Consider the following 22,022-nt stretch of genomic DNA (forward strand, 5'->3'; position numbering starts at 1 on the left):
CACTTAAATTGTTACGATAATGTAGGGTAGGGTAGACTATTTTTGGTCATCCTGCTCTAGGAAGGACGTCATCAAACTGGAAAGAGTGCAGGGAAGATTTGCCAGGACACGGGAGTCTGAGCTATAGAGAATGGTTGGGCAGGGGAAAATGGAGCAGTGGATAGAGCTGATGTTTCACGGACTCGGAGTGCCAGAGACTCGGATCCAATCCGGACATTGGTTACTGTCTATGTGAAACTTGCACGTTCGCCTTGTGAGTGCATGGGCTTCCTGCGGGTCCTCTGGTTTCCTCCCACATCCCAAAGGTGCGCTGTTTGTAGGTTAATTGGCCTCTGTAAATTACCCTCAGTGTGCAGTTAGCAAATGCAAAAGTGAGATAACATGGAACTAGTGTGAACAGATGATCGGTGGTCAGCATGGACTGGTTGGACCATAGAGTCTGTTTCCATGCTGTATCTTTCAATCAAAAGCCAGGACTTTATTCCTTGGAGTGCAGGAGACTGAGGTTTGATCTTGTACAAGTGTATACAATCATGAGGGGACTAGACAGGGTGAATGCAGAGTGTCTTTTCCCCAGGGTAGGTGAATAAAGACCTAGAGGACATACGTTTAAGACGAGACGGTCAAGAGGATATAGGAATCTGAGGGACAACTTTTAACTGAGAGGGTGGGAGGTATATCGGACAAGCTGGCAGAGTAGGTAATTGAGGCAGGTACTATAACAGCATTTAAAAGACACATTGACAAGTATATGGATAGGAAAGGTTTAGAGGGAGATGGGCCCAACACAGGCTAATGGAACTAGCTTAGATGGGGACATTTTGCTCACCTGAAATCCCATAGAAATTAAACTACGGATTTTTTTCAGGGAGATGTGTAATTGAAGGATCTTATTAATTTGAAGGAAACAAGATATGATCTTACAGACTGAACAAGTTCATGGAAATAGGTTTTTCTGACACTTTTGGAGCACATCATTGTGCACTGGAACACGCTTATTGCTTTTTGTTTTGATTCTCTTTGGTGATATTTCTGAGGCAATGAACGATGTCAGTCAGACTTCATGCCTATTAGTCACGTTTGATGTAAAAAGGCACTGATCTTTTTGGGATTGAAGCTGCCATTTTTGTTTTTAAATAAATAGGCAAAGGCAGGTCTTTTAAAACCAGGCAATAAATGCAGCAAATTGCATCAAACATATCAAAGGCTCGCAGTGAAATGAAATCCGATAATAATCTTCTTTACGTTTTTTTAAAATAGGTGGTGTTTATTGTGGCATTGATACCATCAAGTCCCGCTTCCTGCCGTGGCTAGGATCTAACTTTACAGTCATTACCCCAGGGGTGACCTCTGACACCAGCTTTACCCTCCTGCAGGTAGGTGAAAGATGGAAATCCTTGCTGGTCATGTGTCCGCGAACCCAATTTCAGCAATAAAACAGAAATTGTTATTGCATAATCGTTTGTAGCCCCCCCCCCCCCCCCCCCCCCATGACTGACCATGGGTGATGCATCCTAGCTGTTGGCTGCTTGCTCCAAACCTCGGCTGGAGCAAACAGGTGATGTGTGGTCGGATGCAAGAAGCCTGGGCGATGTCATATGGAGGACAGGCTGTTGCCCATGCGGCACGTTCCCCCCCCCCCCCCTCTCCACGTCGCAAAGGAACAGCAGGGCCGTTACAGTTTGGCACCAGCGCTGTCGCAGGAGCTGCCAGAGAGAGGTTGTGGACAACCTCGATGTACATATGATGTACATTCTCAAAATAATCGGGGGCTCCGACTCCGGATTTTCTTGAGGTTTACTCCTGGAGCCTTTTCCATGACTGGATATAGCCACAAGGCAGAGGAGGTTTTAAATCAGAGTTTTCCCTCTCGTAAATGGACTGCTTTCCCAGGCTGACGAGCCCCATCTGCCCGAGACCCATGGGGGCGGGAGCATCTACCTTCCCGTGCAGGTCTATAGCACCTGCCCACTGCATAATATTCATTAGATTATCATTACATTTTTATTTCCTTTTCTCGCAGTTACTGTATGTATAATATGTTAACCCAGCGACAAGGGAAACTGAGCATCGGAAATCTGCATAACCCAGCCAGCTACGATCCTTAAAGAAACGTGACTAAGTAATAAACACAGGGTTCCGTTTTAGTGGTTGTATTGGGTTTTAATCAAATCAAATGCATAATGAATGCAAAAGAAAGATTAGATGAAGCAAATAATAAAGTTATCATTAATTTTGACTTCTGAAAACGAACAAAATTCCATGACTGTAATAGTTTATGTTTAGTGGTAGATTAATTTCCAGTAACTAACAGTTTATCACATTATTAAAAAGGTGCTGTACTAATTATCTGTAAAGTTTCAGATGGGGGGGGGGGGGATAACCTTGTAAACCTACACTGCACTCCCTCAATAGCAAGAATGTCCCTCCTCAAATTAGGGGACACAAACTGCACACAATACTCCAGGTATGGTCTCACTAGGGCCCTATACAACTGCAGAAGGACTTCTTTGCTCCTATACTCAACTCCTCTTGTTATAAAGGCCAACATGCCATTCGCTTTCTTCACTGCCTACTGTACCTGCATGCTTACTTTCATTGACTGATGAACAAGGACTCCCAGATCCCATTGTACTTCCCATTTTCCCAACTTGATACCAAGTGAGAAAGAATAAGAGCTTGTGTTCTTATGTTTAGAAGATTGAGAGGTAGTGCCATTGAAATGCTTAATATATTTATGGAGCCTGATAGGGTAGAAGTGGATTTGATGTTTCCCTTGGCTATGATGTACATTCTCAAAATAATCGGCTAGGCTTTCAGTGCTGAGCTGAAAATGTACTTCTTTGCTCAGAGTTTATTGAATATTTGGAATTCTGTATCTGTGGTGGCTCTGTTGCTGAGTACATTCAAGGTGGACTTTGAAAAACATTAAAGGGATTAAACATGGATAGGACGTTTGGAGGGATATGGACCAAGTGCAGGCAAGTGGGACTGGTGTAGCTGGGACATTGTTGGCCGGTGTGGGCAAGTTGGGCCGAAGGACCTGTTTCCACACTGTATCACTCTATGACTCTATATAGTATTGGTTTATTATTGTCACAAGCACTGAGATGCATGTGAAAATTTGCACACTATCAAGGAAAATCGTGCTGGACATGAGTATAAAGTCGTGCAAAAGAGAAAGAGTGCAAAAAATGTTGCTCCAGCTACAGAGACAGTACGTTGGGACTACACCCTTAGCATATGAAATTCCGTTCAAGAGCCTGATGATGGCGGGGTAAAAGCTGTTCTTGAATCTGGTGTTATAAACTTTCAAGTGTTTCTCTTCTGTCTGAGGACGGGAGAAGAGGGAATGATCGGATGTGTGAGATTTTTGATTATTTTAGCTGCTTTCCTGAGACAGCAGGATATGTAGTTGACAGAGGGAGGTGAGTTCGAAACATAGAAAATAGGTGCAGGAGTAGGCCATTCGGCCCTTCGAGCCTGCACCGCCATTCAATATGATCATGGCTGATCATCCAACTCAGTATCCTGTACCTGCTTTCTCTCCATACCCCCTGATCCCTTTAGCCACAAGGGCCACATCTAACTCCCTCTTAAATATAGCCAATGAACTGGCCTCGACTACATTCTGTGGCAGAGAATTCCAGAGATTCACCACTCTCTGTGTAAAAAATGTTTTTCTCGTCTCAGTCCTAAAAGATTTCCCCTTTATCCTTAAACTGTGACCCCTTGTTCTGGACTTCCCCAACATCGGGAACAATCTTCCTGCGTCTAGCCTGTCCAACCCCTTGAGAATTTTGTAAGTTTCTATAAGATCCCCCCTCAATCTTCTAAATTCTAGCGAGTAAACATAGAAAATAGGTGCAGGTGTAGGCCATTCGGCCCTTCGAGCCTGCACCGCCATTCAATATGATCATGGCTGATCATCCAACACGGTATCCTGTACCTGCCTTCTCTCCATACCCCCTGATCCCTTTAGCCACAAGGGCCACATCTAACTCCCTCTTAAATATAGCCAACGAACTGGCCTCAACTACCTTCTGTGGCAGAGAATTCCAGAGATTCACTAAAAGCCGAGTCTATCCAGTCTTTCTTCATATGAAAGTCCTGACATCCCAGGAATCAGTCTGGTCTGGTCTGAATCAGTCTGGTCTGAGTTGGGGCTGGTTTGTGGAATGGGCTGGTCTGCATTTGCACCTCTTGTTCTAGGGTAGAGCTGTGCCATTCCAAGCTGTGATGCAGCCCATTGGATGCTTTCTGTGGTGAGATCTGTTGAGATTGGTAAGAGTCATTGAAGACGTGCTGAATTTCCTCCCACTTCTGATGAAATGGAGGTATGGATGTGCTTTCTTAGCCTTAGAGTCAATGTAGTTGGATGAGTAATACCTGCATCTAGAAACATAAAGCTCCACTGCGGCACAGGACTTGACGGCCTGAGCTATGTTGAGTGGTTGAACAGGCTAAGACTTTATTCTGTGGAGTGCAGGTGGATGAGGGGTGATCTTGTAGAGGTGTATAAGATCATGAGAGAAATTGATAGGGCAAATGCACAGTTTTTTTTTAACCCAGATTACAGGAATCAAGAACCAAAGGACATCTGTTTAAGATGAGGGGAAAAAGATTCAATGGAACCTAAGGGGTAACATTTTTACACAATGGGTGGCGGGTATATGGAAGGAGCTGTTAGAGTTGAAGCGGGTACTATCACCACGTTTGACAAATACATTTGGGCAGGTAAATGGTTAGGATAGATTTGGAGAGACATGGGCTGAACACAGGCAGGAGGGACTACTGTAAATGGGGCATGTTGGTCGGTGTGGGCAAGTTGGGCCAAAGGAGATGTTTCCACAGTCTGACTCTTTCAACACCATTGCTACAGAGTAGGCATGTCTTTCATGCCGCTTCCTGAAGTTGATGCCCAGCTCCATTATCATGCTGATGCTCTATCTCCTTCTTGTCCTCCACCTCAACATTGTTTGTGATCCGGCCTTCTACAGTGCTGTCATCTGCACCGTTTTAAATTGAGTTAGCAGTACTTGGCTGCACAATTGCGAGTGTAGGGAGTATAGTAAAGGGCTGAGACACAGCCTTGTAGTGCACTGGTGTTAACAATGTTTGTGGAGGAAGTTTTGCCACTTGTCCTTGCTGATGGCAGGCATCCAGTTGCAGTGGAGGTGTTGAGTCCATGGAATAGGATTTTCGAGATGAATATTGAAGGTGGAGCAAGCGTCAATAAATAGGAGTCGGGCGTAGATGTCCTCGCCCATCCCTGGAATATCTGAGTAATGTAGGACCATGGAGATGGCATCTGTTGATTGTAAATGAACTGCAGTGGATCAAGGCTGTCTGGCAGGTTGGAGTCAACGTAAGTCGTGACCAACCTCTCAAAGCACTTCATGATGATGGATGTCAGAACCTTTGGACCGTAGCCATTGAGGCATGCTACCTTGCTTCCGGTTGTCATCAGAATGATAAGGTCTTGTTAAAGCAAGTACTCCTTGGACTGGAGTAGAGGGAGTTAAAGATGTTGGTGAATATTTCCGCCAGCTGGTCTGCCCAGGTCTGTGGTTAACCCGGGGCCACCATCCGGGCCAGTTGCTCTCCTGGTTACTCACCGAAAGGCTGAGCTGACGTCTGCAATGTTGACTGTGTACAGGTGCACCCAGTGCTGTGGAGTTGGTGCCGGACTCTAGCGCTGATGAATGCTGGAGCAAGCATGAGGAGACAAATGGCACTAGTGATTAGGGTTGCCAACTGTCCCGTATTAGCCGGGACATCCCGTATGTTGGTTTGTCTCGTACGGGACCGCACTTGTCCACTATTTGACTGCTACTACGGGGCGAGGGGACTGTCGGGTCGGAGCGCCGTGTCTGGCCCAGCCTCACCCGTCCTGAAGTAGTGCAGCCCATGGAGTGCAGCAGCAGCAGCAGCGCCTTGCCCGTGGCCCCGTCGGTCGGCAGCCCGGCCAGCTGTGCGATCTTCGGACCTTCACTTGCCGCTGACATCACCACCCCTCCTTCTCATGGCCGATCATCGGTTCATGAGTTGGATGGGGTGCTGGACTTTGCACGCAACATTGCGCGCATAGTCCGGCGTCCGGGCCAAAACACCTCAGCTGGCCAGCCGGCTGGACTTTGTGTGCTGTCCAGCACCCGGGTCAACTCATCATTCACCCAGCCATGGCTGAGTCAGTTAACGAATTGCCGTCAGGAATTTGTCCCCTATTTTGACCTTTTGTCCCTTATTGTGGAGTGAGAAAGTTGACAACCCTACTTGTGATTCTATTTTCATTTGTTCTATCTCTTACTCGAAAGCAGACTTACGTCAAAATCAAAACATTGCTCAATTGGTGTTTATCTGCATAATGAGATGTTTCACGTTCATTATCGATTGCACTTCATGCCCGTCCCTTTGTACAAATAACATGTTTGTTTATTCAATTGGCACTATTATATGCATTTACTTAAATCTGGGTAGAAGATTGTTTCTCGTGCATTCTAGCAGCAATATGTTGAAAGGACTCCCTCTGGAACATAAATAGGTGGAACTCCAAACGTGTTCGGAATTGCATAAGTTTTGTCTGGATTGGACCGGGCATGGGATGGGAACTCTTAACACTGCCTATTCCCACACTTCTGTTCTCTGAGAGAATTGATGTGTAATAGGCAGCAACAGCCAGCAGCAAATGGAGATTGGAGGTGCCATGGCGGTATGGGGGAGAGTGCGGGAGATAATGTTTTTAAAAACAATAATAAATGCAGTCCCTTTCTTAAAAAGAAAAACCTGAAGGCGATTCTGAACACCCTTCTGCCAGGCAACTCATTACAGACCACAGTATGTTGACACCACAGAACTAGTTGATCTAGTCGGCAACTGATACTATACAAGGAAGAGGGCCTATTCTTAACACTACTATATTTAGCAGGCTGAGTTATAAAGGTTACAAATAGGTACCCACCCCCTCCAGCCCTGCCCTGCATTTGTCCAAATGTGCATCTTCATGCAATTTTACCCTCTATACTTTTCACAAGCAGATTCCATTGAGTAAATTACCTTGATGTTCAGGGCATCTGTTTTGCTCTCTTGATTTTCCAGTATGATATTGAGATGCCAGTTATCTGATTAATGGCAGCAATGGTACTGCGGGACATGGGTGACCTGGAAGACTAAATTGGCAGCTAAATCAAACAATAAATGAGAAAACAAAATATTCAGGCTCTGATTATTTGTTGCATAACCCATTGCTCATCCTAAACATCAGCTCTCGATATCATTGTGTTTCTATTTCATCTGATATAAGACACCATAGAACTTAGTTTGTTGACAGTCATCTTTCTTGTGTACTAATACAATTTAGGAGGAATCAATGCTCCAATGCTGATTAGTACTCCTGATGATAGACACAATGTGCTGGAGTAACTCTGTGGGTCAGGCAGCATCTCTGGAGAAAAAGGATGGGTGATGTTTTAGGTTGGGACTTCAGTACTCTTGTATCTATGATCAACATGTGAGAAAGAATATTAATTTTGAACATATATGTAGGATTTTTTACTGGATTTTGTAGCTCCCAGTGTGAAACTGTAAACAAAGAGATTTTAACAATGGTGTAAAATTTACAAGCTATAAACTTCCATCCATTCAGTCTTGCATCTTTTTTTCTTTTCAACGTTGACTTATCTTATGTAATTGGCCATAATTCTGATTGTGCTTGTTCAAGTACTCGTATATGGGATAATATTTCTGGTGCTTACTTAATGGTACTGTCTTCCAGGAATCTGCTGAGAAAGACCGGAAACTGTGGGAGCTGACAACAGTCCATGATAAGGAAATACTGGAGCTGGAGACTGAATTGAACACCACACGTCGCCACCTGGGGGCAGTCAAGCAGGAGTACGAAATCTAACCTAAAACGTTATTTATCTATCTGCCATCAAAATAATCTTTAATCATTGATTATCCTGCTTTACTTTTTCGGAAGTAAGAATTTGTGTGTTGCATAAGGTGAAAGTAAATCCAAAGGGTTTCTACAGCTATATTAATAGCAAAAGGATAACAAGGGATAAAATTGGTCCATTAGAGAGTCAGAGTGGACAGCTATCTGCAGAGCCAAAAGAGATGGGGGAGATATTGAACAATTTATTTTCTTCGGTATTCACCAAGGAGAAGGATATTGAATTATGTGAGGTAAGGGAAACAAGTAGGGTAGCTATGGAAACTATGAGGATCAAAGAAGAGGAAGTACTGACAATTTTGAAAAATATAAAAGTGGATAAGTCTCCAGGTCCTGACACGATATTCCCTAGGACATTGAGGGAAGAGTGTAGAAATAGCAGGGGCTATGACAGAAATGTTTCAAATGTCATTAGAAACGGGAATGGTGCCGGAGGATTGGCGTACTGCGCATGTTGTTCCATTGTTTAAAAAGGGTTCTAAGAGTAAACGTAGCAATGTTAAGTCATGTTAGTTTGACGTCAGTGGTGGGCAAATTAATGAAAAGGATACTTGGAGATAATATATATATAATCATTTGGATAAACGGGGTCTGATTAGGAACAGTCAACATGGATTTGTGCCTGGAAGGTCATGTTTGACTAATCTTCTTAAATCTTTTGAAGAGGTTACTAGGGAAATTGATGAGGGTAAAGTGGTGGATGTTGTCTATATGTACTTCAGTAAGACATTTGACAAGGTTCCAAATGGAAGGTTGGTTAAGAAGGTTCAATTGTTGGGTATTAATAGTGGAGTAGCAAGATGAATTCAACAGTGGCTGAATGGGAGATACCAGAGAGTAATGGTGGATAACTGTTGTCAGATTGGAGGCCGGTGACTAGTGGGGTGCCCCCGGGATCTGTGTTGGGTCCATTGTTTTTTGTCATATACATCAATGATCTGGATGATGGTGTGGTAAATTGGGTTAGTAAGTATGCAGATGATACTAAGATGGGTGGTGTTGTGGATAATGAAGTAGATTTTCAAAGTCTACAGAGAGATTTAGGCCATTTGGAAGAGTGGGCTGAAAGATGGCAGATGGAGTTTAATGCTGATAAGTGTGAGGTGCTACATCTTGGCAGGACAAATCAAAATAGGACGTACATGGTAAATGGTAGCGAATTGAGGAATGTAATTGAACAGAGGGATCTAGGAATAACTGTGCATAGTTCCCTGAAGATGGAATCTCATATAGATAGGGTGGTAAAGAAAGCTTTTGGTATGCTGGCCTTTATAAATCAGAACATTGAGTATAGAAGTTGAGATGTAATGTTAAAATTGTACAAGGCATTGGTGAGGCCAATTCTGGAGTATGGTGTACAATTTTGGTCGCCAAATTATAGGCAAGATGTCAACAAAATAGAGCGAGTACAGAGGAGATTTACTAGAATGTTGCCTGGGTTTCAGCACCTAAGTTACAGAGAAATGTTGAACAAGTTAGGTCTTTATTCTTTGGAGCGCAGAGGATTAAGGGGGGGAACGATAGAAGTCTTTAAAATGATGAGAGGGATGGACAGAGTTGACATGGATAAGCTTTTTTCCATTGAGAGTAGGGAAGATTCAAACAAGAGGACATGATTTGAGAATTAAGGGACAAAAGTTTAGGGGTAACATGAGGGGGAACTTCTTTACTCGGAGAGTGGTAGCTGTGTGGAATGAGCTTCCAGTGGAAGTGGTGGAGGCAGGTTCGATTTTATCATTTAAAAATAAATTGGATAGGTATATGGACGGGAAAGGAATGGAGGGTTATGGGTCTGAGTGCAGGTAGATGGGACTAGGTGTTCGGCATGGACGAGAAAGGCCGAGATGGCCTGTTTCCGTGCTGTCATTGTTATATGGTTATTTGACAATAGTGGTGTGAAAATAGAACAAAAATCAGTGGGTTGAACTTCTGAGACCAGCACTTGTCTATTATACGTTTAAGAAGGAACTGCAGATGCTGGAAAATCGAAGGTAGACAAAAATGCTGGAGAAATGGCTTCTCCAGCATTTTTGTCTAATTTGTCTATTATACCCTTGTACAGGTGACCAATGGAGGATGTCTGTCAAAGCAATCTGACCTGATTTATTGGACGATGTACTTTGAATCTGTCTTCACTAAGGAGGACACAAACAATCTTCCTGATATAGAAGTGGCCAGAGGCTCTGGGGTGACTGAGGAACTGAAGGAAATCCACATTAGGCAGGAAATGGTGTTGGATAGACTGATGGGACTGAAGGCTGATAAATCCCCAGGGCCTGATGGTCTGCATCCCAGGGTACTTAAGGAAGTGGCTCTAGAAATCGTGGATGCATTGGTGATAATTTTCCAATGTTCTATAGATTCAGGATCAGTTCCTGTGGATTGGAGGGTAGCTAATGTTATCCCACTTTTTTAAGAAAGGCGGGAGAGAGAAAACAGGGAATTATAGACTAGTTAGCCTTACATCGGTGGTGGGGAAGATGCTGGAGTCAATTATAAAAATGAGATAGCCGCACATTTGGATAGCAGTAACAGGATCGGTCCGAGTCAGCATGGATTTACGATGGGGAAATCATGCTTGACTAATCTTCTGGAATTTTTTGAAGATGTAACTAGGAAAATGGACAAGGGAGAGCCAATGGATGTAATGTATCTGGACTTTCAGAAAGCATTTGATAAGGTCCCACATAGGAGATAGTGGGCAAAATTATGGCACATGGTATTGGGGGTAGAGTGCTGACATGGATAGAGAAGTGGTTGGCAGACAGGAAACAAATAGTAGGGATTAACTGGTCCCTTTCAGAATGGCAGGCAGTGACTAATGGGGTACCGCAAGGCTCGGTGCTGGGACCGCAGCTATTTACAATATACATCAATGATTTGGATGAAGGGATTCAAAGTAACATTAGCAAATTTGCAGATGACACAAAGCGGGGTGGCAGTGTGAACTGTGAGGAGGATGCTATGAGAATGCAGGGTGACTTGGACAGGTTAGAGGAGTGGGCAGATGCATGGCTGATGAAGTTTAATGCGGATAAATGTGAGGTTATCCACTTTGGTAGCAAAAACAGGAAGGCAGATTATATCTAAATGGCGTCAAGTTGGGGAAAAGGGGAAGTACAACGGGATCTGGGGGTCCTTGTTCATCAGTCTATGAAAGTAAGCATGCAGGTACAGCAGCCAGTGAAGAAAGTGAATGGCATGTTGGCCTTTATAACAAGAGGAATCGAATATAGGAGCAAAGAGGTCCATCTGCAGTTGTACAAAGCCCTAGAGAGACCACACCTGGAGTATTGTGTGCAGTTTTGGTCCCCTCATTTGAGGAAGGACATTCTTGCTATTGAGGGAGTGCAGCGTAGGTTTACAAGGTTAATTCCCGGGATGGCGGGACTGTCCTATGCTGAGAGAATGGAGCAGCTGGACGTACACTCTGGAGTTTAAAAGGATGAGGGGGTATCTCATTGAAACATATAAGATTGTTACGCTAGAGGCAGGAAACATGTTCCCGATGTTGGGCGAGTCCAGAACCAGGGGCCACAGTTTAAGAATAAGGAGTAACCCATTTAGAACGGAGATGAGGAAACACTTTTTCTCACAGAGAGTGGTGAGTCTGTGGAATTCTCTGCCTCGGAGGGCAGTGGAGGCAGGTTCTCTGGATGCTTTCAAGAGAGAGCTAGATAGGGCTCTTAAAAATAGCAGTCAGGGGATATGGGGAGAAGGCAGGAACGGGGTACTGATTGGGGATGATCAGCCATGATCGCATTGAATGGCGGTGCTGGCTCAAAGGGCCGAATGGCCTACTCCTGCACCTATTGTCTATTGATGCTGCAAAGGGGCATTTGTACGGGACATGATATCGTCCCAAGTGCAACTCTTGAGGAACTCTGGCAATAAAAGGTGAATTGTGACTAGGCGTGCATGGTTGACTCTTTGGAGTAGTGTAATTTGACCAAGAAATGTTTGCAATTTGCTCCATGCTGGAAGTAAGCACTTCATACTTTATTTGCAAAGCAAACAAATTTCGACCAAGTGCACAAAGCCCATATCCCTCCATTCCCTGCATATCCATATGCCTATCCAAAAATCTTAAAATGCCATTAATGTATTTGCTTCAACCCCTACAGTCACCCACTGTGTTTATATTTTAAAAAATCAAAAAAAAAATCTGCCCTGCAGACCTCCTTTAAACTTTGCCCCTCTCACCTTGAAGCTAAGAATTGAGCACAATGCGTCTGTTCACAATAGGTCTGCCAGCACTGTGGCGATTTTGAGCAAAACACAAAATGCTGGAGTAACGTAGTGGGTCAGGCAGCATTTGCGGGAGGGAATGCACAGGCGATGTTTTGGTTTGGGAATCTTCATCAGATTGATTGTAATTGGGGGGGAGGGATTTTGTTGTGTTGGTCTGGAAGAGTGGGTCATTGTTGGTCTTTGTGCTCCAGGTTAGCAGAAGCTCATCTGGAACTGGACGATACTCAGAACAAATCAGTTGTGACATTCCAAGTGACGGAGGATGAAATAATAAGACTGAGAACCGAGTGAGTGTCGAGTCTTTAAATAATCTTTCTTGCAAACACCAACTGGCAAGTGGGAGGGGTCTGACATTTGACTGATATTGGCATGAAGTCTTGGGTCCAAGCCCAGTTTGGAATTGTTCTCCGTGACTGTGCTGACATGAGATGAAAGACTAATCACTATTTATTTGTATCCCTTTTCTGATCACAGCAACATGTCTGGACACGATAAACTTGTGACATGAACAGCACATGTAATAACAGTTCCATAGGAGAAGAAATAGGTCATTCAGCCCATCGTGCCTGCCCTGCCATTCAATCATGGATGGTCTATTTGTCCCTCCCAACCCTATTATCCTGTCTTCTCCCCATAACCCTTGTCCCCCTTCCTAATCAATGACTTCTTCATTTTAACTTTTAACATTCCAAACTCTTAACTTGGAATGAAGACTTGTATGCAAAGCTATATCTTTGTGGGAAAATAGGGAAACTATTGTAGGTGTTAGTTGGGGGTAGGTTCTACAACCCAGTTCATTGTTTGCTGGTGCACCTCATGAAACTTGGATTGAACGTGCAGTGAATATGGTTAATTTCTAGAACTCGAGTTTGCATCTTGTGCATGAAGGTGGTAGTCACAAGATAAGGCTCCTTTCATCATGAATATCCACTGTCTAGCATAAGTAAACCAGATTTTGGATGCTAGTTACTGAAAGCCCCTGGAGCAGTTAGCTGTGTCTCTTTCCTCTTCCCTCCTGATTAGTAAGGGTGTCAGGGGTTATGGGGAGAAGGCAGAATGGGGTTGAGAGGGAAAGATGGATTGGCCATGATAGAATGGCAGAGTAGACTTGAGGGGCCGAATGGCCTAATTCTGCTCCTATAACTTGTGTGTTTATGAATCCCCCTCCCGTCCAATCACTGCCACAGATGCTGCATGAACTGCTGAGCATTTCTAGCAATTTTCATCATTTATTTCATTTACTGAAAACATTGCCTGGACTCTACCAAAGATCTCTTGTATATACAGTCCCTGTATATAATCTAAACCATTCCTCTCCATATATCTGTCCAAATATCCCTTGAAAGTCATAATTGTATGCACTTTCCTAGCTTCCTCTGGTTGTTCATTCCAGATGTGAACCATGAACATTTGTATTTTCTTTTGCCCTGAGGTCTCTCTTAAATTTCTCCCCTTTCACTTTACTTTTAGAATCCTCTGCTGTGCGGGAAAAAACTGTAAGCATTCACATTATCCATGCCCCTCATGATTTTGTACACATCAATGGTCCCTCCTTAGCCTACACTCCAAAGAAAAAAAGTTCCAGCATATCCAATCTTTCCCTATGACTCGAGCTCAGTTAATATCCTGGTGAATTTCTATTCTACCCTTTCCAAGTTAATGACACCCTTCCTGCAGCTGAGAGATCAGAACTGCATACAGCAAGCTTATCACTTGGCATGAAAAGGGTCACTGATAGACATTGGCTAGGTAACAGACAATAGAAGGTCAAGCTGAATGGTTGCTTTTCAGAGTAAAGTGGAGTTTTCAGGATTGGTATCGGTGTCCTTGCATTTTCTGTATATTAATGATCCAGACTTGAGGGTGCAAACTGCTTCTAAATTTGTGGGTGGGTGAAACCTGAGAGTTGCTTAGGTTGAGAACCAGCATGGAAATAGAACACAGAATAGTAGAACACAGGAACGGGCCCTTTGGTCCACAATGTCTGCGCCAAACATGCTGCCAAGATAAATTAATCTCGTCTGCCTGTACATGACTCTTATCTCTCCATTCTGTGCCTATCTAAAAACCTCAAATCCCACTATCGTTTCTGCCTCCACCTCAATCCTGGCAGGGTTCCAAGCACCCACCAGGGTTCCAAGCACCCACCAGGGTTCCAAGCTCCCACCAGGGTTCCAAGCACCCACCAGGGTTCCAAGCACCCACCAGGGTTCCAAGCTCCCACCAGGGTTCCAAGCTCCCACCAGGGTTCCAAGCTCCCACCAGGGTTCCAAGCTCCCACCAGGGTTCCAAGCACCCACCAGGGTTCCAAGCACCCACCAGGGTTCCAAGCTCCCACCAGGGTTCCAAGCACCCACCAGGGTTCCAAGCACCCACCAGGGTTCCAAGCTCCCACCAGGGTTCCAAGCACCCACCACCCTCTGTGTGTAAAGAAAAACTTGCCCAGCACATCTCCTTAAAACTTTGCCCCTCTTGCCTTCTCGTCTTTGACATTTCCACAATGGGCCAAATGGCCTGCTGCTGTGCTGTAACCATTCTATGAATTAGTCCACCATAGCCGGCAATAATGTTAACATAGTTGCTGATAGAAATGAAGGGCTGTCTTGGAAGGAAACTGTTGGCTGACCATCAGAGGGCTGCAATGCCGATTTGATGGTCACCTGGACAAGGGTCCTTCGAGCAGAGCTGTAGGAAAGTGAAGTAAGAGACATCCTGGTGTTTTTCGGGCATTATTTGTATTTAGTATAATAGCCAGAAAAGGCATATCTTGGGAGAAATGGGTCGGAGAGCTTGCATGGCAGAGCTGTAAAGAAGACATTGGGGGAATAAATGCTGCCATTTTTTTTTTTTCAAATTTCCAACCTACACTATTTTGTTTTAGTTACAAACATCTATCCTTTCTTTTGGATTCTCCAACACCCGGAAACAAATGGATGTAGTGTTTGTGAGATTAACCTTGTCCGCTCTATCTAAATGCTCTGTTTTAGTTAGGTACATGGTTATGCAGTGAGTGGAGGAAAGGGCAAGCAGATGAGATTAGTTTATGTTGGCATTATGTTTGGCGCAGAAGTGGGCCAAAGGGCCTCTTCCTGTGCTGTACTGTCCTGTGCCCTATTTAAATCTTTCCCGACCTGCTGAGTTACTCCAGCACTTGGTGTTTGCTCAATATTTCAACATCTGTGGTTCTTTGTGTTTCTGTGTAAACATTTCCACTATTAACAAGAGAATACTTTTTTTTCTCTCTGAACCAATTTCTTTGGCGTTTTGGTTGAAGCCATTTCATGTATTCTCCAGACTGAGGTCAGTTCGTGAGCAAGTGAGATACTACAAACAAAAGGTGGAAATGCTGGATGATTATGAGCACAAGATCAGACAACTGAAGGATGAAGTCGCCTTCCTCTCGGCTGAGAAATCCTCACTGCATGAAAGGTATTGTCCTGTCAACATGCCACAATCCCTCTGATTCCTTTGACTTTTCCTCGTCAAACCTCACTGCCTTGGGTTCCAAATAATAATTATGCTTCCAGCAATGCCATTAAACTATTGAACAGGTGATTCTGTAAGAGCTTGGGATTTCTACAATGGGTTTAAATGTTTGATGGAGGCGCAGATATAGTCACCAGGCCAAACGCAAACAGCACCTCGTATATTGCTTGGGCACCTTACAAACCAGCGGTATGAATATCGATTTCTCTAATTTCGTTTTCACTCTCTCTCTCTCTGCCCCTCTCCCACTCTAGTCATTCTGCTAGTTTCACTGTTTGAGTCCATATATCCCTTGCACAACCAACAATGGACCCTTGTGGGCTCTGCCTTTCCTTTGTCATCGGTGCCGGCTCTGATTTGTTCTGATTCTTTTAATACCTCCAGTTTCCCTCTCCCCTGCCTCTCGGTCTGAAGAAGGGTCTCGACCTAAAACTCCACAGATTCCCTTTCTCCGGAGATGCTGCCTGACCCGCTGTTACTCCACCATTTTGTGTCTACCAGGTCATCATGTGGGTTGATCATTTAAAATCTGTCACTATCCAGTTGTGCGGCACAGGAGCTGAGTTTTTAACTTGCTCTGTTGAGTGGCCTGGATTTTTGGCCCTACAAAGCTGGAATACATAAACTCATCAACGGGACCTTCCTGTTGATCTGTACTGAGATCCGATGGCTAATTCCCCAAACGGATCCTGGGCTGTGGGGGGAGGTCTCTACTCTTCCGAGCAGGAACTCGGAGTGGGAATCCTGCTCATCGTTCCTTGAGTGGGACCACCTGTATGCAGTGGACTTCTACTGACAGGATGCACCCTGCAATATCCCAAGATTGTCGCCTGACAAGCTAAGACACTCCAGCACTTTGACCTTTTCCCCCATGTTTAACCTTGGGATGGCTTCACCTATTTTAAAGCAGGATTTGCCAGGATTTAAAAAAAAAAAATTTTAATCTCTGAGCTGAGAGGTTCATGCTCCCATGGACTTGATCTCCCGCTGTGTTGATGCTACTCTCAACATGACATAAGGTGAGTCTTCTGTTTCGTTCATTTCTCCTTTATTCGAGTTGATTTGTTAAAATCTACAAGTTCCTGTTACACAAGGAGGGTGCGTGTATTGTATGGAGGTCCATCAATTTCAATCAATGGTACTTTATTGTCACGTTTCTCCACACAGTGAGATTCTTTGTTTTGCATACAATTCACTAAAATCATGCTACACAATCATAAGTACGAGAGTCCAACGATTGTAGTGTAAGAACAATACACCGAGGCAGTTCACAGTGTCGCCACATTTCCAGCACCACAACCTGCCCTTCAAAATCTCAAAAGAATAGTCCTATCTTGGCCTTAGAGGCCCGTTGTCCTGGCAGCGGCACTGGGTCGGTGGGTCGGTGTTGGGTCGGTGTTGCAAGTATCAGCCTGGCGATGCTGTCAACACCTGCTGCTGCAGAACATGCCCCGTCCGCTCGCTCGGCCTCTATGGGACCTCCAGCAGCCCAATCTACCGATTCCTCAACCCTCAGATTTGTCACATCAGTAGCCTTATACCCCATCCACCTCAGTGTTTGAATCTTTCTTTCTTGGGACAGAAATGCCTTTTCCTTTTCCAAGTTCCTCTTCAATCTGCTTCATCACACAGTCAAGCAGCACATTCCTGAACATAACAATTGAGAAAACACAGGGTTACTTCTTGTCCCTCCCAGTTTCTTTTTATGATTATTCTCTAAAATCCATGTGCTCTGGTGACTATATTGGCAGATTGGGAGTAAAACAAAACTTACTCAGTTTGGAGAGGAGCTGAAATTGTGGTGACTTTGCTCTTAATTAGCCCAATGGTGAAACTGAAGTCGAGCATCGGAAATTGGCCCGATTGCAGACTGGACTAATGTTCCAAGAAAATGTATTAAAGTGTTGCACTATAATTAAAACCCCCCCCCAAAAAACCCCCAATGTAAATTAAACAAACCCCATCTTGTGTTTCAGAGATGCATGTCTAGGATTAGCCCAGTTGCAGCATGATATATATATATAGCAGTGACAGCACATCATACGCGGGATCCAAAATGGGCAACCTGCAGCCTGCTGACATTATAATACAGTTTGTGTTGAGGCTTTGAGTACAGGAACGAGGATGCCATGCTACACTGCCGTAGAAGTGCCGTAAAGCCACACTTAAAGTATTGGGTGTGGTTTTGGATTCCTTATCCTTTCTTTATCCAACAAACTGTGTAAAATAGGAGCAAGAGTAGGCCATTTGATTCTTCAAGCCTTCCCTGTCCTTCACATTTCAGTCCCCTCTCTGTGCCTCTTGATTCTTTTTGCATCTTGATGTTTTATTTAGAAATGTTCTGTGACTCTGTCTCTATCGTCCTCTGTAGTAGTGAATTAAACTGATGCACTAACCTATGAGTAAAGATCTCTCTCTCTCTCTTTTTTCCTCTCTCTCTTTTCTCTCTCTCTTTTTCCTACGGCAGTGTAGCACTGCATCCTCATTCCTGTACTCGAAGCCTCTCGTTATGGTGGTCCAAGTATTATTTACTGGGCCCACATATATATTTTCTTTCAGTGACTGGTGCAGAATGACAGCCAAATCTCGCATTGAAGTAACATTTCCTACCTAACACAATTTAAGTAATATACTCCTTTCTGTTTTTCTCCCTATTTATCTACATCCTACTCTGCCTGCCTGTATTTCTCCACATCCTTGGTCTATTTAAATTTATTTGACACCTCTATGAAACATGCTCACAACTTGCAGTTCCATGCAGTGTAGAACAGTCAGCAAACCTTGAAATATAACATTTGGTTTTCTCATCTAAATCATTCCTGTACATTGAATCGGTGAGGCTCGAGCACTGATCCCTGCTGTCCCCCACTGCCTGCCACCCTGAAATAGACCACTTATACTAAACTAGTGTCTGAAGAAGGGTCTCAACCCAAAATGTCACAAAGATGTAACACATTCAGGAGTAAGAATACTGGCTGATTTCTCTGCTCAATCCAGGTGTCAGTAACCTCATTGAATCATTCATGGAATTTACCTGAAAGCCGTCCTATTCATGGTAATATCATAATGTTAAGCCCCGAGCTGAAAGGGGCTATAAGCTCACTCATTGGGCAATTATTTTTAATTATTTGGACCATTAAGTACTCCTTGCATAAGGCCACAATGGCGCAATGGTAGAGTTGTCTCCTTATGGCACCAGAGACCCTGGTTCTATCCTGATTATGGGGCTGCCTGTATGGAGTTTGTACAATCTCACAGTGACCTTGTGGTTTTCTCCAGGTGCTCTGGTTTCCTCCCACATTCCAAAGACATGCTGGTATGTGGGTGAGTTGGCTTCTGTAAATTATCCCTAGTGCGTAGGATAGAACTAGAGTATAGGTGATTGTTGGTCGATGCGGACTCGGTGGGCCAAAGGGCCTATTTCCACGCTGTATCTCAAAAAACTAGCCACAAATAAAGAACGTGCCTTCGCTTTTGCCCCAAATAAAGAAGGAAGTCTTTGCCCACTGACTCAAATAATTATCAAGGGAGAAAATGTTCCTTTCTGCCCTTTTTTGTGAAACCATGAATCCCTTCTTTATGAGGAGTTTGCAATTTTATTTTGCATTGCACACAGGCGAATTATTCCCCAAGAAAGAGCAGAGGAAATGGAAACAATGTGATCTCAATCCTAAATTGGATTTTAAATCTGCACCAGTTCTTGAGTTGGCAAATCAAAATATGTTGCTAAATGCAGTGAATGCCTTAACTTGTCTAATGTTTATTTTTCTCCCACACACACCCATCCCCTTGATAGTTGGCAGCTGCCAAGAAAATGAAATGTATTTTATAATGGAATGGGTAGATTTATTAATCCAAAACACTGCTCTGTGTTTAATATTGTGATTTATAGGAATTGCAATGATTGTTCTTTTTGTTTTGAAGAGTCCCAGGTCGTTGTTCCCCGATCTCTTTCCCATCTGTGAGCCGATTCTCTCCAACTTACGGTAAACTGACTAACGGCTCTCGTCAGGCCCGACTGATATCCCGCTTCAATGACATTTACGCCAATGAGCGTCTGCATGCACAGAACCTCCTGAGACGCTACGTTGATGATCTAGAGATGGTGAAGCAAATAATATTCATTGCAACAGCTGTAAGTAAAGAGATTATGGTAGAGCAATACAGTGCAGTATGGGGAGGCACTTCCCTAAGGCCCTGCAGATGTGGAGGTGTTTTGGATTAAAGTCCAATTAGTGACTGAACTCTGTAAAATCTCATCAATTTTCACTAACTGGAGAATAAGATGTACTGACTTGCCTCCACTAATTACAACAAAATACAAAAAGGCATTAGAAAGCCACCCCATTTTGAACCAAGGTGAGAAGAGGTTTTCTGTGTGCAAAAGTGTTTATATCTTTAAGATTCTCTATCCCAGTGGGTAGTGTATGTTTAGCTGATGTTTTCCTATTTGAGGCAGAACATGAGCGGTGACACAGTGGTGCCGCTGATAGAGCTGCTGCCTCGCTGTGCCAGAGACCCAGGTTCGATCCCAACCTCTGGTGCTGTCTGTGTGGAGTCTGTATTCTCCCTGTGGTCGTGTGGATTTCTTCCGATGGCTCTGGTTTTCTTCCACATCCCAAAGACTTGTGGGTTAATTAGCCTCTGTAATTTGCTCCTAGTGTGAAGTTTGGATCTCAGTCTGTTGTAGTGACATGGCCTCTTTAAGGTGTGGTGACATGCAGTTACAATGAAATGGACACTGGATGGCAGTGCAGACCATCTTATTGCTGCATCTGGCCTTGTTATTGTAACCAATGTTCACCTTTTCCCAATCTCACAACGCGTGAACCAGTGCATGGTTGGTGATCAGGAACAGATGTTCAGTTAGTGAGAGATGATCCAGGAGGAATAGTTTGTTGCCTATTCTGTAGAGTAAAAGTTGGTGAATGTGATGTATTCTCGACCCCAGAAGATGGGAGCTCAGGGCAGCTGAGGACTTTTTTTGATGCCTAAGAGCTGATAGAGGTCGCAATGGTCTGGGAAACAACGTAGCTGAATGTGGTGTGTAGGAAGGAACTGCAGATGCTGGTTTATACCAAAGATAGACATAAAATAAGAGCAAGTCAAACGGAATCTCTGGTGAGAAAAAATATGTGATGTTTTGGATCGGAACCCTTCTTTTATTTTCTCCAGAGATGCTGCCTGACCCACTGAATTACTCCACATTTTTGTGCCTATCTTGCTGAACGTGGTGGTGGTTGTGTGTCGTAAGCTTGTTGGAAGTGTGCAGGGTAGGCAGCTTGTGATGTCAGACAACATGTAACGCTGGTGTAACATCCAGCCTGCTGCTGGAGTTCAGTGGTTGGACTTAGATCCTGTCTTAAACCACCTCTCAGCAAAAGAGCTCTCCCCACCTGTGTTTTATATGGACTATCCTCTACTTGCTGGTTACATTTCTTCGTGGTATTACAAACTTGCTACAAATATTTAGTACTTCCTGGAGTTGGTTGAAGCGGCAAAGGACTATATGTCACTAGGGTGCCATACAATAATTGTGCATGACTGGGAGAATGGGCATGAGACTCTTGGAAATGATGAGGAGGGTATGTATAAGAAGGAACTGCAGATGCTGGAACAATCGAAGGTAGACAAAATGCTGGAGAAACTCAGCGGGCGAGGCAGCATCTATGGAGCGAAAGAATCGCCCATTCCTTCGCTCCATAGATGCTGCCTCACCCGCTGAGTTTCTCCAGCAATTTTGTCTACCTAGGAGGGTATGTATTGTCTTCCGATAGTGACAACCATCCAGCATGTTCAGGAAGCAATTCTGCCACTTGGACCACAGAAAGCAACAATGCAGCACAGTGGCGCAGCTGACCGAGCCACTGCTCCACAGCAACAGAGTCACAGGTTTGATCCTGACCTCGGTGCTGTCTGTGTGGAGTTTGCACATTCTCCCTGTGACTGCGTGGATTCACACATTTCTCCCAAATCCCAAAGTCAGGCGGGTTTGTAGGTTAATTGGCCTCTGTAAAATTGCTGTGTGTGTGTCGGAATTGGATGCGTAAGTGGGATAACATAGCGCTAGTGTTGATGGGTGATCAAAGGTCAGCGTGGATCTAAGGTGCACTGAAGGACCTATTCCTGTGCTGTATCTCTAAACTAAAAGTATGTTTGCATTAAAAATGATATGTTGCTCTCTTCAGCTATGACCACAACCTCTGAGCAGCGCAAGCATAGGATTGCTATCAGCTACTTGTATGATTGGTGCAGCCCAGATTTTTTCCAGGCTGCAAATACTGCATTTGCCATCCATCGCACTTTGCATCAAGGATATCATTGGTACTCC

The 22,022-nt window shown here is 44.1% G+C and overlaps 1 protein-coding gene across 2 annotated transcripts in view; it reads left to right on the plus strand.

Moving 5' to 3' along the window:
* Positions 1-22,022, plus strand: part of spata18 (spermatogenesis associated 18) — a 50,460-nt gene that overhangs the window by 7,154 nt on the left and 21,284 nt on the right. For both annotated transcript variants that reach the window (XM_033028453.1, XM_033028461.1), the window contains exons 3-7: positions 1,261-1,376; positions 7,775-7,893; positions 12,397-12,492; positions 15,500-15,634; positions 19,616-19,826. In XM_033028453.1, the coding sequence (XP_032884344.1) occupies positions 1,261-1,376; positions 7,775-7,893; positions 12,397-12,492; positions 15,500-15,634; positions 19,616-19,826 (677 nt within the window). The remainder of the gene's footprint in view (positions 1-1,260; positions 1,377-7,774; positions 7,894-12,396; positions 12,493-15,499; positions 15,635-19,615; positions 19,827-22,022) is intronic.

The sequence above is a fragment of the Amblyraja radiata genome, chromosome 1, assembly GCF_010909765.2.
Source record: "Amblyraja radiata isolate CabotCenter1 chromosome 1, sAmbRad1.1.pri, whole genome shotgun sequence".
Classification (NCBI taxonomy): domain Eukaryota; kingdom Metazoa; phylum Chordata; class Chondrichthyes; order Rajiformes; family Rajidae; genus Amblyraja; species Amblyraja radiata.